Genomic DNA, 15,189 nt, shown 5'->3' with positions numbered 1-15,189 from the left:
ATGGTAGCGGTTATGGGTGTTGGTATATGAATTATAAAAATTAGGGTTTCCGTATTTCTTTATCAGAAGGCGTTGGTGTTCTCTCGTTTTGTCAAAGTTTGAAGGAGATCTTTTATGTTTTCGCTCTACTGTTACCCATTCTCCCTCTTCGATTTCATCGATGGTTGCATTGGAGGTTTTGTACTGAGTGTTTAGGTTTTGCTTTTTAAATAAAGAGGAGGCTTAACTGATTGATTGAAGTGGGGGATAACAACACAAAGAGAACAAGTCTACGGATTAAAAAAAAAAACCCTACGGTGGTTTGCCATGACTTTTTTAAGATGAAGCAAACACAGAGAAAAAAAAAATTTACAAACAAGATCATGGGTTGACTACATAAAGGGAGAAGATAGATTTGATGGGCGGTATACGACGACACAAGTAGGTCTCGGGATCAAACTCTCTGATACCATGTTAAATAGTATAACCCCATAGGTAATATGCTTTATTCAACAACTATTTATAGGATTACATAGAAACCCTAAACCTAATTTAACCAAATGGACCGAACCCACTACGCAATCGGGTTAGGCTACACATATTCTAATATATCGTCTAAAACTGCTATGGCCATGGCGGCGAAGAATTGGGATATGGATATAGATGGAAATAGATTGACGATGAAGGTGTCGATATCATTGATGTGATTTTGAGGCAAATTTGATTGGATTTCTAGGTGTTTGTATGATTTGTTGTTTTATTGTTGGGGTGTAGGGTATATCCTGTCCGTTGTATTGTTTTGTTGGTATTAATAAAACTTTATTTTACCAAAAAAAAAATAGAATAAAGACAAGTCATTTCTCTACCCACGGTGCTCTCTCTCAATGTTTTATGGATAGAGATTGTTTCCGATAGACCTCCGACCAGTAAGCAAATTTAAAAATATAAAGTAAAATAAAAAATAAAAAAATATGAGATGTCATAGAATCAAATCTTCATTGATTTTAAACTTAGTGATAATCAATTCACAAGTTTGACTTTTAGAGTACCATCTACCGATTATACCCGACCCAACTTAACGTTCAAACTCCAACCCCCACGAGGCCACAATTGGTGGTTACTGGTTTCAACACGTGCTTACAACCTTTCTATAAATAAACACATCCCAATGTTTAATAAATATAAATATAATAATCATTAAAACGTCTTCAAAAGGCTCAACAACGACTACAGTATGAAAGAAGAGTCTGGGGCTACCGTCTGTGTCACCGGAGCTGCTGGATACATTGGTTCATGGCTTGTTATGAGACTTCTTGAACGTGGCTACATTGTTCGAGCCACCGTTCGTAACCCAAGTATATATACACACAACATGCTTCTTTAGTCACCTTCTTTTCATTAAAACAAAATAAATATGGTATTCATTTTGTTCAAACAAGTACTAATATGTTTGATTGCGCACACAGGTGACATGAAAAAGGTGAAGCATCTAATAGAGTTACCAAAAGCGGAAACAAACTTAACATTATGGAAAGCAGATTTAACCAAAGAAGGAAGCTTTGATGAAGCCATTGAAGGTTGTCTTGGTGTTTTTCATGTTGCTACACCTATGGACTTTAAATCCAAGGACCCTGAGGTACACTTATTGTCTTATTGCACCTTTTGCATATAGGAGTATCTTGTATATATATTTCTATTTTAAAAAGGGATGACCACTAGTTGTATTGATTATAGAATGAAATCATAAAACCAACAATAGAAGGTGTTTTAAGCATCGTAAGATCATGTGCTAAGGCGAAAACAGTCAAGAAATTTGTCTTCACTTCTTCTGCTGGAACGGTTAACGTGCAAGAAAATCAGCTTTCGGTCTATGATGAGTCACATTGGAGTGATTTGGACTTTATCTACTCCAAGAAAATGACTGCTTGGGTTGGTTACTTTTTCTTTGGTTCAATACATTTCTTTGCATGTGTTTATAATTTATTTGGCTAATCGTTGACGAATTTTGTACACAAACAGATGTATTTCGTGTCAAAAACATTAGCGGAAAGAGCAGCAATGAAAGCAACAAAGGAAAACAACATTGAATTCATTAGTATCATACCAACGTTAGTAGTTGGTCCGTTCATCACTCCCTCATTCCCACCAAGCCTCATTACCGCACTTTCTTTGATCAACGGTATGTAGAAGTGGCATAATCGACAATTCAAACCATCCCAATATAGCTTAGTGGTTAGGGTCCGGTCCTTTACAAGAGGTCTCAAATTCAAATCTCACTAGCTGCAATATCTTATCGTGGCCAAGGATACGGTCAAAAATGGTGACAGGATAACTCAATTAGACAACATACATTTGAGTAAAAATACGCTCTAGAAAAGTTTATCCATTTATACTCAACTGTTCATGGGTCGGCTAAATGTAGTTAGCATATTATGTATATATGTATATGATATGATTACAAAAATAGGTTCTAACTTATTTTAAAATGTAACAGGAGAGGAATCGCATTATTCGATTATAAAGCAATGTCAATATGTGCATTTGGATGATCTTTGTGAGTGTCATATATACCTCTACGAGAACCCTAAAGCCGAAGGGAGATACATTTGTTCTTCACATGACGCCACCATTCATCAAGTGGCGAAAATGATTAACGAAAAATGGTCAGAGTATCATGTTCCAACTAAGTAAGAATCTTAACTTAATGTTTACTTTCATCGTGTTTGTCTGTGTTGATGTGATACTTTATGTGATGATCGATAGGTTTCCAGGGATAGAAGATAAGCTGCCAATAATTTCTTTTTCATCGAAGAAGTTAACCGATATGGGGTTCGAGTTTAAGTATGATTTGGAGGAGATGTTCAGAGGAGCTATTGATAGTTGCAGAGACAAAGGATTACTTCCATATTCTACAAATAAGGTCAAGAAGCCACTACTGATATCATCTACTAATAGCCAGAAAATAGTTGATGAGCACAGACATTAATGAATTGATATTGTATATGAGTTATATCAATATTATTATTGCATAATGAAAATTATGTAATTCTTGATTTTATTCTCGTTGTTTGGTGATGATGTCACAGCTTTATGAAAACACTAAACGATTGATTCACTGTATGATCAATATACTCTTGTGTAGATAATTATAAAATAAAAAATGTTTGTTGAGAATGAGTGTTAGACTGTTAGGTGATGCGTAATCTAGATCGGTCAGTTTTGTTGTTAGTTACCGTAATATTTATATTAAAGCTATTGGATTAATGAGCATTAGTTTTAACTAGATTTGGGGTCTGCGCTTCGCAGTAACGATATGAATTACACTTTACATATGGGAGGTTATAGTGAGTTTACATGATATATAGTTGACCCTTCACATGATAAAGATACTTTTTTTCAGTAATGTGTGTAGCTGAAACACATTACACACTTGAAAGTCTCGACCAACACCACCCATATCCATCGTAGCCCTGCATTTAACACAAGTCATAGATTATATCTGTTGGAAATTTAGTGTAATTGAGGGATTTAATCTACACTTGTAAATGGGTTAGGAGGTACGGAGTGTACACCCATTAAGTGATAGATTACCCGGACCCGAAAGTGATTTTCCATTATCACAAATTTGAGTGATTACGAAAGTATTATTCCTGCACTAGGTGAAACATCTCCATCGTGAAAATAAAACAAACAACTTTATGAAAAGGATTTAATCGATTTCCTTGATTTGGTTGTTGGAAATAAAACAAACAACTTTATGAAAAGGATTTAATCGATTTTCTTGATTTGGTTGTTGGAAATAAAACAAACAACTTTATGAAAAGGGTTTGTTTTAGATTTGAAAAGGAAATTAGTTAGTGAAACATCTCCATCGTAGAATAATACTTGTTTTTGGGTGCCTATAAATAAGGACTATCATTCATGAGAAAAAATAGATACAAAAACACCTTAATGCTCTTATGCAAAAGAGTTCTTGTTTACTGCCAATAACAAGAACTAATCTCTGTCTTATCCCAAAGTGATATTCGTGTAACCCAGGCAATAAGGGTCGAATAATTACTTTCGGAAAGTGATACCACGATTCAGTGATTTATCCGGCTATCGATTATTTTACCCTACACGAAATTTGAATAAAACCTCCAACAATCGAAAGTAATTATTTGTTATAATCGATGGCGGTTACGATGAAACACATGACGGCGAATTTCTCTAACCTTGATAAGTTTGAGGGAATTGATTTTAGGAGATGGCAAAAGAAGATGCACTTCTTTCTGAGCAGCATGAGTGTGGTGTACGTACTCAGCACACCAATTCCTGAAGATCATGGTGATGATGCCACTGTTGAACAAATTCGGAAAAGGTTCAAGTGGGAGAACGATGACTACATCGCTAGAGGTTTAATCCTCAATGGTATGGCTGATTCCCTTTTTGATATTTACCTAAATGTTGAATCTGCTAAAGAACTATGGGACTGTTTAGAAACCAAGTATATGTCTGAGGATACTTCTAGTAAAAAGTTCCTTGTGAGTAATTTTAATAATTACAAGATGGTAGATTCTAGACCGGTCTTGGAACAATACAATGAGCTCATTCGTATACTTGGTCAATTCACACAACATAAGATGAACATGGATGAGTCTATTCAAGTCTCAAGCATAATTGATAAACTACCTCCATCTTGGAAAGAATTTAAACATTCTTTGAAACATAAGAAGGAGGAGTTAACTCTTGTTGAGTTGGGTAGTCATCTGTGTATTGAGGAATCCCTCAGGTTGCAGGATAATGACAAGCCAAAGAGCAACGAAGTTGCTGGTACGTCTGTTGTCAATATGGTGGAACATAAAAAGTTCACTAGTAATAATGACAAAAAGGGAAAACGTAAACATCAAAGTAATAACAAAGTTGATCCTAATAAGAAGTCTAAATTGACTTGTTGGAAGTGTGATAAATCTGGACACTTGAAGAGGGATTGCAAGGTTATTTTTGGCACTAACAATGCTAAGGGATCTAGCACAAATGGTTCGGGCAATGGTTCGAACAACCAAGCCCCGAAAGGTCAGAATATATTTAATAATTCAATTGAGAATTATTATGTTTCGTATATATCTGAGATTTGTTTTGTGCATGATGATGATGTTGCGTGGTGGGTTGACTCTGGAGCTACTATTCATGTATGTAAGGATAGATGTTGGTTCAAGACTTATGAGTCGGTGAATGATGGATCAATTATTCATATGGGAAATGAGTCAACAGCCTCTATTCATGGACGTGGTCGTGTGGATTTAAGTTTTAGTTCTGAAAAGATTGTTTCTTTGTTTAATGTTTTGCATGTACCACAAATTAGAAAAAATTTGGTTTCAAGTAGTATGTTGAATAATTGTGGTTACAAGCAAGTTATTGAATCTGACAAGTTTGTTCTATCTAAAAATGGTTTATTTGTTGGATTTGGTTATTTGAGTAATGGAATGTTTAGACTAAACATTGAACATGTAAGTGTTGATATTGCTTGTATGTCTACTACTAGCATAAATAATTCTATTCTTTGGCATGCTTTACTAGGACATGTACACTTTAAAAGAATGCAAGATATGTCTAAAGATGGATTAATACCGGCCTTTGATATGAACAATGAAAAGTGTAAAACGTGTATGTTGACAAAGATCACTAAGAAACATTTTCAAAATATACATCGTGATACTGAGATTTTGGAATTAATACATAGTGATTTATGTGATTTGCATGCAACTCTTACTTTAGGGAACAAGAAATATTTTGTGACCTTTATTGATGATGCTTCTAGGTTTTGCTATGTTTATTTGTTACATACTAAGAATGAAGCATTAGATAGATTTAAAATATTTAAAACTGAAGTAGAATTACAACAAAAGGCATTGATTAAAAGACTTAGAACGGATAGGGGAGGTGAATACATTGACCAATTGTATTTCCAATCCGTTGGTATTATCCATGAGACCACAGCTCCTTATACTCCACAACAAAATGGTATATCTGAGAGGAAGAATAGGGTCCTCAAAGAGATGGTTAATTCCATGTTATCCTATTCGGGTTTAAGTAAGGGATTTTGGGGAGAAGCTATATTAACAGCTTGTTATTTGCTTAATAGAGTTCCTAACAAAAGGAACAAGATTACACCTTATGAACTTTGGAATAAAAGAAAACCTAACTTGAACTATCTTCGGGTATGGGATTGTAGGGCTGTTGTAAGACTGCCTGATCCCAAGAAGAAAAGTTTGGGTGAAAGAGGTATAGATTGCATATTTATTGGATATGTTGAACATTCCAAGGCGTATAGGTTCTATGTTATAGAGCCTAATGAGTTTGTCTCAATTAATTCTGTGATTGAATCAAGGGATGCAATCTTTGATGAAAATCGATTTTCATCTATACCTAGACCAAAGGATATGATTCCAAGTAACAATGGAATCAATAAGGATTGTAATGATGAAGTCTCTGAAAAGGCTGTTGATCAGTCACTTGAGATTCGAAAAAGCAAAAGAAAAGGGAAACCTAAATCATTTGGACCTGATTTTCAGTTATACTTAATTGAAGGTTCTAGGGATGATGTTTCTACCCAATATTCGTATTGTTTCAATGTTGATGATGATCCTAAAACATATGATGAAGCAATGAGGTCTCAGGATGCTGCATTCTGGAAAGAGGCAATTAATGATGAGATGGATTCTATCATGGGCAATAACACTTGGGTGTTAGCTGATCTACCTCCTGGTTGCAAATCTTTGGGTTGCAAATGGATCTTCAAAAAGAAGATGAAGGTAGATGGAACTATTGAAAAGTTCAAGGCAAGGTTAGTCATTCAAGGCTTTAGACAAAAGTCTGGAATTGACTATTTTGATACTTATGCTCCCGTGGCACGTATCACTACCATTAGACTGTTGATTGCTTTGGCTACAATTCACAATCTGGTTATTCACCAGATGGATGTGAAGACAACATTCTTGAATGGTGAATTGAATGAGGAGGTTTATATGAACCAACCTCAAGGCTTTGTCATGCCAGGTAATGAAGGCAAGGTGTGCAAACTTGTGAAGTCCTTATATGGTTTGAAACAAGCACCTAAGCAATGGCATCAGAAATTTGATGAAGTGATTTTATCTAGTGGTTTTAAATTAAACCAAGCAGATAAATGTGTATATAGCAAATTTGATGATTCTGGTAAAGGAGTTATAATTTGTCTATATGTTGATGACATGTTAATCTTTGGGACTGACCAAAGTCAGGTTGATTTAACAAAAGAATTTTTGTCATCAAAATTCTCCATGAAAGATATGGGGGAGGCTGACGTTATCTTTGGCATTAGGATCAAACGTGAAAGCAAAGGAATTTCGATTTGTCAATCTCATTATGTTGAGAAGGTGTTGAAAAAGTTCAATTGCTTTGAATGTACTCCTGTGAGTACCCCTGTTGATCCAAGTGAGAAGCTTATGCCTAATCAAGGTGAAGCTGTATCACAACTTGAGTATTCTCAGGTGATTGGCTGTTTGATGTACGCCATGACTTGTACAAGGCCGGATATTGCTTTTGCTGTGAGAAAACTGAGTAGATATACTAGTAATCCTAGTACTCATCACTGGCAAGCAATTAGGCGGGTACTGAAGTACTTGAAGAAAACTATGGACTATAGTTTATCTTATAATGGGTTTCCTTCGGTAATAGAAGGATATTCTGATGCGAGTTGGATAACCAATATTGAAGATCATTCTCCAACAAGTGGTTGGGTGTTCTTGCTTGGGGGAGGTGCTATTTCATGGGCTTCTAAGAAGCAGACATGTATTACCAACTCAACGATGGAATCTGAGTTTGTTGCTTTAGCTGCTGCTGGTAAAGAAGCAGAATGGCTTAGAAACTTGATCCATGAGATACCATTATGGCCTAAACCTATAGCACCCATGTCTATCCATTGTGATAGTGCTGCGACATTGGCAAAGGCTTATAGCCAGATATACAATGGAAAGTCTAGACACTTAGGTGTCAGACATAGCATGATTCGTGAACTCATCATGAATGGGGTGATTTCTATAGTGTTCGTGAGGTCACAACAGAATTTAGCTGATCACTTGACGAAGGGATTGACAAGAGACTTGGTTGACAAGTCTGATGTGGGGATGGGTTTAAAGTCCACATAAATGTCTAATTATAAGATACCCAATTCCCTTCCAATGAAAATTAGAAGTTGAATTCAATGCGGAAGGCTTATACTTAGAAATTTGGAGTACATAAATTTTATATCATCCCAAGGTAAGGTATGTACTCGGACCTACTGAAGGTGAGGTTGAAGTCTAGCTTCTTAACAGTTCATTTGAAAAAGTGCAAGAGCAGGTGCATGACTGAAGTGAACTACCTATGTGAATGTGAAGTTTTGCCGCTTCAACAAAGCTTGGACTTTTAGCTTTGGATACATTCATGAAAGGATATGGACACATGGCTTGTAAAGTGTCAGGATAGCTTTAGAGTATTTGAAAACTTTATGTGTATATTATTTTCAGTTATTCAAATGGGTTGAAGGGTTCAATTCTTAGAACACCCTGATTCTCGAATATTTGGAATGTGTAATGTACTAAGGTGAAAATTCAATCTTCAAGATATTTTCATTTATGCATGAGTTTTTGTTTTAATTTGTTTAATTCTCATGAAACGAATTGCACTAAATTGGAGAGGATTGTTGGAAATTTAGTGTAATTGAGGGATTTAATCTACACTTGTAAATGGGTTAGGAGGTACGGAGTGTACACCCATTAAGTGATAGATTACCCGGACCCGAAAGTGATTTTCCATTATCACAAATTTGAGTGATTATGAAAGTATTATTCCTGCACTAGGTGAAACATCTCCATCGTGGAAATAAAACAAACAACTTTATGAAAAGGATTTAATCAATTTCCTTGATTTGGTTGTTGGAAATAAAACAAACAACTTTATGAAAAGGATTTGTTTTAGATTTGAAAAGGAAATTAGTTAGTGAAACATCTCCATCGTGAAATAATACTTGTTTTTGGGTGCCTATTAGAGGTGTGCATGGTTCGGGTAGAACCGAAAAAAACCGAGAACCGAAGAGTTCTTGTTTACTGCCAATAACAAGAACTAATCTTAATACGGACTATCATTCATGAATAAGGACTATCATTCATGAGAAAAAATAGATACAAAAACAGATATAAAGGGTCGAATAATTACTTTCGGAAAGTGATACCACTATAAAGGGTCGAATAATTACTTTCGAATACAAAAACAGAAAAAATAGTTCTTGTTTACTGCCAATAACAAGAATACAAAAACAAGAACTAATCTCTGTCTTATCCCAAAGTAATATTCGTGTAACCCAGGCAATAAGGGTCGAATAATTACTTTCGGAAAGTGATACCACGATTCAGTGATTTATCCGGCTATCGATTATTTTACCCTACACGAAATTTGAATAAAACCTCCAACAATATCTGCTTTCTAATCTTACATAGTGCTTTGTAGTAAAAGCATAGAACTTGGCATTAGTACAACATTTATCTAACAAAACTAAGAATGAAAAGGAATAAAAGAAACTAATAAAGCTTACCTGTTTGTTGTACATTAGGCTCATTTTTATCTTCGTTATCTTTCGATCCATCAAAAAATTTCATGATCATTAAACCGTACACATAAAAGTGAATTCCGGCTCGAAAAATGATATTATTTTTTTATAATCAAGAGGCCATTAAGTATCAACACTCACTAAAAAATGTTTTTGTGTACCTTCAATTGCTTCACTAAATGTTTTTGTGTACCTTCAATTGCTTCACTATCATCAACGTGAGATCAAACAATCAAAACAAATGGAAAGTCATCCCAATTTCCAAGTATATGTTCAACAATAATAGTTACTAAACCTTTTTAGTGAAGAATAATAAAAGTAGTCCTAATTCTTAAAACAGAGTAATTATTTACTTCATATTTTATGTCTAACATGGTTGATCTTGGTTAGTGGGTAGATTTTCTTACCTCATTGACTTGATTCGGGTATGTCTAAAATGACTGAACCAGTCTGACCTGTGTGAGTGACGAGTAAAATATGTCAACTATAGGTAATCTGGGTAAGTAAAAACGGGTCCAAATAGCAATGCAAAAGAAAAAAGAAAAAAAAAAAATACGATTCGAAATAGGTAGGTCAGACTAAACCTCTAAACCTGTCTGACATGTGTGAGTGACAAGTAAAATATGAAAAGCTGGTTCTTTAAAAAGTGAATAAGGTTTATTAGTTTGGGTCAACCAGACCAGAACCTGTATTGACTTGCCAAACTAAATTACCCGACCCCAAACACATTTTGACATATTTTTAACTAATAATGGTTAAAGAAAGAAAATTTCTTCTTTCACAATGGCCTCCTGCTTCGACTTTTTTGCATCTATTAAAGCTTTCCATGGGTACAACCTGCAAAATCAAAAAGCGTTAATTTCGTGCCAGCAGTTGAAGACAACACTAATATCATCTAAAATCTAAAATTAACATCAAAGGTCGACACTCTGACCTTTATAAACAATCTTCTCAAGGGTCTTGTTGAGTAACATTGGGTCCACTTTAGGTAAAAATACGATCTGCCTCAAAATATAGACAAATATACCGATACATCTGTTTCCATATATGAATCGAATGTCACGTCTATTACTAACAAAATAAAGTATTGTAACTACAGTAATAAATAACAAAATAATTTATCTCGAATAATAACTTAAAAAAATCTTAAATCTCACAAAAAAAATAAGTTCACACTAGAGTAACTAAAAACGATAGACGTAGGCTTCCTCTTGGATTCTTGAAACCCGCATGCATCCCATATGACTTTCTTTAATTACATTGAAGCTAAGACCAACATGGTTCAATCCACGTATGAGGAAACAGGAATTGTGTCGTTCCAAAGAAATTGTCAAAAGGTTCTTGGATGTTTTTGCCGTTGAATGTGTGATACTTGCACGTATCAAGTGAATAGAACACAATATTATTTCTTTTCTTGGAATGCAATCTGGAGAAAAAAATCTTGTTCTCCATTTCATGTATTTTGGCCTCGATACATAAACATGTCGAATCCGAAATATAAATCATGTACCTTCCTAAACTTTCAATTTTCTCCCATCTTTTTTTAACAGAATCATCATCATCATCATTTATTAGCTTAAAAACCTCAACGGATTCTCCATCCACGTCCACAATAACTAGCAAAAGACGTACATCACATTTCACTAGGAAAAACGATGCGCGATTACTACTACTACTCGGGACTTTAGCTCCAACTTGCTTCCAAGAGTATCTTTCTATCCATAGATCTTCGAAAACATAAAGTTCCCCATCATTACGCAAGTAATAAACAACATTGTCACAAAATGTTGGATAACAAAAAGAAGATGGATTTTCACCACCGAAATCCAAACGTATCTGACGCCACCTTCGTTCCCGACCTGGATATTCACCATAAACAAAACATTCAAGTAGGGTTGTAAATCCAACAACCATACAATCATATGATGTAGGTGGCGCCGAGAAACACAAGTTTATTAAATTATCAGGCGCTCGTGGAACCTCATGGATTTCATCCGTGAAGGGATTAAAGAATATCAAACGGGGTATAAGGACGTTGCTATAGACTAACAACCAACCGAACCTCGAATATATTATGTCATTCACCCATGATACATAGAAGTTTCGCATAAAATATCTATCACCGAATACGGGATCTATAAAAGTGATAACGTTTCGATCTTTGTCTAGAACCATTAGCCAAGGTGAGATTACTGAATACTTGTGATGCAATCTTCTTAATCCCGGTTCTTTACTGAATTGTATCAAAGGTGCTGCTAGATGACAACGTTTGCATGTAGCGCGAAAATGCATGTATTCCACACCAACACACGACTTCATAATCGTCTCCAATATATCAAATGGAATATAAGGCACTTGGGATTCATTCATAGTGCCACTAATAAGTTCATCCTCATCACCCACACGTAATCTTAACACTATTTTATCATCCCGGTCTTTTTCTTTCTTAGGGTAAAGTGTGCACTTGGCTTCTCCATTATCACCTTTCAACCTACATAAAATATGACCATGAATCAATCAAACATACACCATAAACACACATAAACAGGGATTCAAGGTTCTGAGAAACCAACCATGGATAATTTGGTGACAGGGGAGGCATTCGAGGAAGACACACTGAACTGCAACAATTCTGCATCTGCTCCATCTAAAATTTTCATCAAAGGTGAGTATGCAACAGAAAACTATTGTATGTAGGAAAGTAGTTTTAGCTAGACTCTAATAACTACTCCGTATTAAAAATTGTTAAAACAACAAGATAGCCCAGCCCAGTGGTTGAGTTCCTTACAAGAGGTCAACAGATTTAGATCACTTTAACCACAAAGGTCAAACCTTTAATGAAAAGGTTAATGAGTATTCAACAGATTACAGCCAATTAACCACAAAGATCAAACCTTTAATGAAAAGATTAATAAGTATTCAACAGATTAGAGCCAGTTAACCACAAAGATCAAACCTTTAATGAAAAGGTTAATAAGTATTCAACACATTACAGCCAATTAACCACAAAGATCAAACCTTTAATGAAAAGGTCAATGAGTATTCAACAGATTACAGCCAATTAACCACAAAGATCAAACCTTTGATGAAAAGGTTGATAAGTATTCAACATATTACAGCCAATTAACCACACAGATATTTGCTTGATGAAAAGGTCAATAAGTATTAACAGATTACAGCCAATACAAAAAAGATTAGACCTTTAATTAATACATTTATGTTATATGCAAAATTGAAATCAACAACGCACCTGTGATCGATTCTCGTTCTCGCTTCTGTTAATCAAACACTGTTACTTGCGAATCGTTCTTTAATTGCATATCAGGTCTCAAAATCGAGAAGGGTTATTCTTGAATCTTAATTTTGGTTCTAGACTGCGATTAGGGTTGCGATTAGTGTTTCGATTAGGGTTCTGATTATCGATTTGATAAGCTTGGAATTTTAGGGTTGTTGATTACGATGCTAAGATAAAGATGAAGGGAATTTGTGGACTTAAATAATTGTTAGCCCAGTGGTTGAGTTCCTTACAAGAGGTCAACAGATTTAGATCACTTTAACCACAAAGGTCAAACCTTTAATGAAAAGGTTAATGAGTATTCAACAGATTACAGCCAATTAACCACAAAGATCAAACCTTTAATGAAAAGATTAATAAGTATTCAACAGAATAGAGCCAGTTAACCACAAAGATCAAACCTTTAATGAAAAGGTTAATAAGTATTCAACACATTACAGCCAATTAACCACAAAGATCAAACCTTTAATGAAAAGGTCAATGAGTATTCAACAGATTACAGCCAATTAACCACAAAGATCAAACCTTTGATGAAAAGGTTGATAAGTATTCAACATATTACAGCCAATTAACCACACAGATATTTGCTTGATGAAAAGGTCAATAAGTATTAACAGATTACAGCCAATACAAAAAAGATTAGACCTTTAATTAATACATTTATGTTATATGCAAAATTGAAATCAACAACGCACCTGTGATCGATTCTCGTTCTCGCTTCTGTTAATCAAACACTGTTACTTGCGAATCGTTCTTTAATTGCATATCAGGTCTCAAAATCGAGAAGGGTTATTCTTGAATCTTAATTTTGGTTCTAGACTGCGATTAGGGTTGCGATTAGTGTTTCGATTAGGGTTCTGATTATCGATTTGATAAGCTTGGAATTTTAGGGTTGTTGATTACGATGCTAAGATAAAGATGAAGGGAATTTGTGGACTTAAATAATTGTTGGTGGGCTAGCCAAGTTGAAGGGTTTTGTTGGACTTCAATTGTTATTGGGTTCAACCGTTCAACTATGTTTGGCAAACGAGTCGGTTGGTTCTACAAAGCTTTAGTTACAGTACCCCTATTTTGTTAGTAAATAATATAAATATATAAATATAAATATAAAATGTGACATTCCAAATCTATATATGGAAACAGAAGTATTGCTATATTTGTGTATATTTTGAGGCAGATCGTATTTTTACCTAAAGTGGACCCACTGCTACTGAACAAAACCCTTGAGAAGATTGTTGTAAAGGTCAGAGCTCCGACATTTGGTGTTAAATTTAGATGATATTGGTTTCGTCTTCAACTGCTGGCACGAATTTAACGCTTTTTGATTTTGCAGGTTGTACACATGGAAAGCCTTGATTGATGCGAAAAAGTCGAAGCAGGAGGCCTTTGTGAAAGATGAAATTTTCTTTCTTTTACTCTTATTAGTTTGAAGATTTCCGGCCTACAATCTAGAAGCCCACCTTCTAGATATTCAAAGTAGGCAACCTTGACAATTCATATGGAAGTAGCAAAGTTGATGACGATGACGGTCGCCAACCTTCTCCGTTCACACCATTCCACCGCCATAGAATTTTTACTATAAATAGAGGTGCAAACCTCAGTTGTAAATTATCCAAAATCACTCAGAGAAGTGTAATCACAACCTAGAGAGTGTGTGTGAGTTTTGAGAGTTTTTTTTTTAAGAGTTTTGTAATACTCTGTAAATCTATTCTTGTGAGTAATAGAGTTGTTTTTCTCTCAAATTTATATCTCCCAACGTCCAGGCGATCCCCTCTTCCTAACAAGTGGTATCAAGAGCTTGGTTAGAGACGTTGGTTGAATTTTTGGGTCTTCTGAAGTTTTCTCAAAATTCAATTTTGAGTGTACCATTGGACTCGTCTCGTCGAACCGAGTCCAACGCAAAAAACGGTGACTTAAACAGAGTTATAACGAGCCCAGAAAACGCGGTCAAAGTTTGGTCAACTCGCCGGAATCTCGCCGGAGAAGACGACCGGTGCCGGAATTTTCGCCGGAGGAGACGATCACTGTAGCAATTCACTGTAGCAGCGGCGGCACTGTAGCAAGTCACTGTAGCAGTACTGTATCGGTACTGTAGCGGTACTATAGCAATTCTGAAATTTTACAATTTGGTCCCTGAAATTTTCAGAATTTCATTTTTTTGGTCCCTGAAGTTTATAAAAATTATAATTTAGCCCCGTAAGTGAAATTTAAGCCGCGAAGTGTCTATTCCACCATTTTCAACCGTTCCGGACGTAACGGTGATCTCTGTTTTCTACAATTCAACCCCGTTTGTGTTGAAAAATTATTTTTA

The 15,189-nt window shown here is 35.2% G+C and overlaps 2 protein-coding genes across 3 annotated transcripts; one reads left to right on the top strand and one right to left on the bottom strand.

Annotated features, from left to right (window-relative positions):
- Nucleotides 1-1,213: 1,213 nt before the first annotated feature.
- On the top strand, nucleotides 1,214-2,965 carry LOC139900218 (dihydroflavonol 4-reductase). The gene is made up of 6 exons (XM_071883010.1): nucleotides 1,214-1,334; nucleotides 1,446-1,615; nucleotides 1,714-1,908; nucleotides 1,999-2,158; nucleotides 2,474-2,666; nucleotides 2,743-2,965. Exons 1-6 carry the CDS (start codon nucleotides 1,214-1,216, stop codon nucleotides 2,963-2,965), a joined length of 1,062 nt encoding a protein of 353 aa, XP_071739111.1.
- A 7,659-nt stretch (nucleotides 2,966-10,624) lies between these two features.
- On the bottom strand, nucleotides 10,625-13,035 carry LOC139896539 (F-box/kelch-repeat protein At1g57790-like). 2 transcript variants are annotated; one of them, XM_071879188.1, is made up of 3 exons: nucleotides 12,834-13,035; nucleotides 12,157-12,230; nucleotides 10,625-12,074 (listed from the first exon to the last, which is right to left on the bottom strand). In XM_071879188.1, the coding sequence occupies exons 2-3, from the start codon at nucleotides 12,228-12,230 to the stop codon at nucleotides 10,850-10,852; spliced, it is 1,299 nt and encodes a 432-aa protein (XP_071735289.1). In that variant the 5' UTR covers nucleotides 12,834-13,035; the 3' UTR covers nucleotides 10,625-10,849. The 2 variants fall into 2 exon arrangements, with proteins under 2 accessions (XP_071735289.1, XP_071735290.1); XM_071879189.1 differs by having other exon boundaries at nucleotides 12,157-12,221.
- Nucleotides 13,036-15,189: the final 2,154 nt, after the last annotated feature.

This window comes from Rutidosis leptorrhynchoides, chromosome 3 (assembly GCF_046630445.1).
Source record: "Rutidosis leptorrhynchoides isolate AG116_Rl617_1_P2 chromosome 3, CSIRO_AGI_Rlap_v1, whole genome shotgun sequence".
Lineage (NCBI taxonomy): Eukaryota > Viridiplantae > Streptophyta > Magnoliopsida > Asterales > Asteraceae > Rutidosis > Rutidosis leptorrhynchoides.
Note: the sequence above shows the minus strand (reverse complement) of the source record. Positions and strands in the feature narration are given on the sequence as shown.

Coding starts and splice junctions, on each gene's coding strand:
- LOC139900218 (XM_071883010.1), top strand. CDS start 1,214: ATGAAAGAAGAGTCTGGGGCTACCGTCTGTGTCACCGGAGCTGCTGGA. Junction 1,335..1,445: donor AGCCACCGTTCGTAACCCAA/GTATATATACAC, acceptor TTGCGCACACAG/GTGACATGAAAAAGGTGAAG. Junction 2,159..2,473: donor CGCACTTTCTTTGATCAACG/GTATGTAGAAGT, acceptor AAAATGTAACAG/GAGAGGAATCGCATTATTCG.
- LOC139896539 (XM_071879188.1), bottom strand. CDS start 12,230: ATGGAGCAGATGCAGAATTGTTGCAGTTCAGTGTGTCTTCCTCGAATG. Junction 12,075..12,156: donor CTGTCACCAAATTATCCATG/GTTGGTTTCTCA, acceptor TATTTTATGTAG/GTTGAAAGGTGATAATGGAG.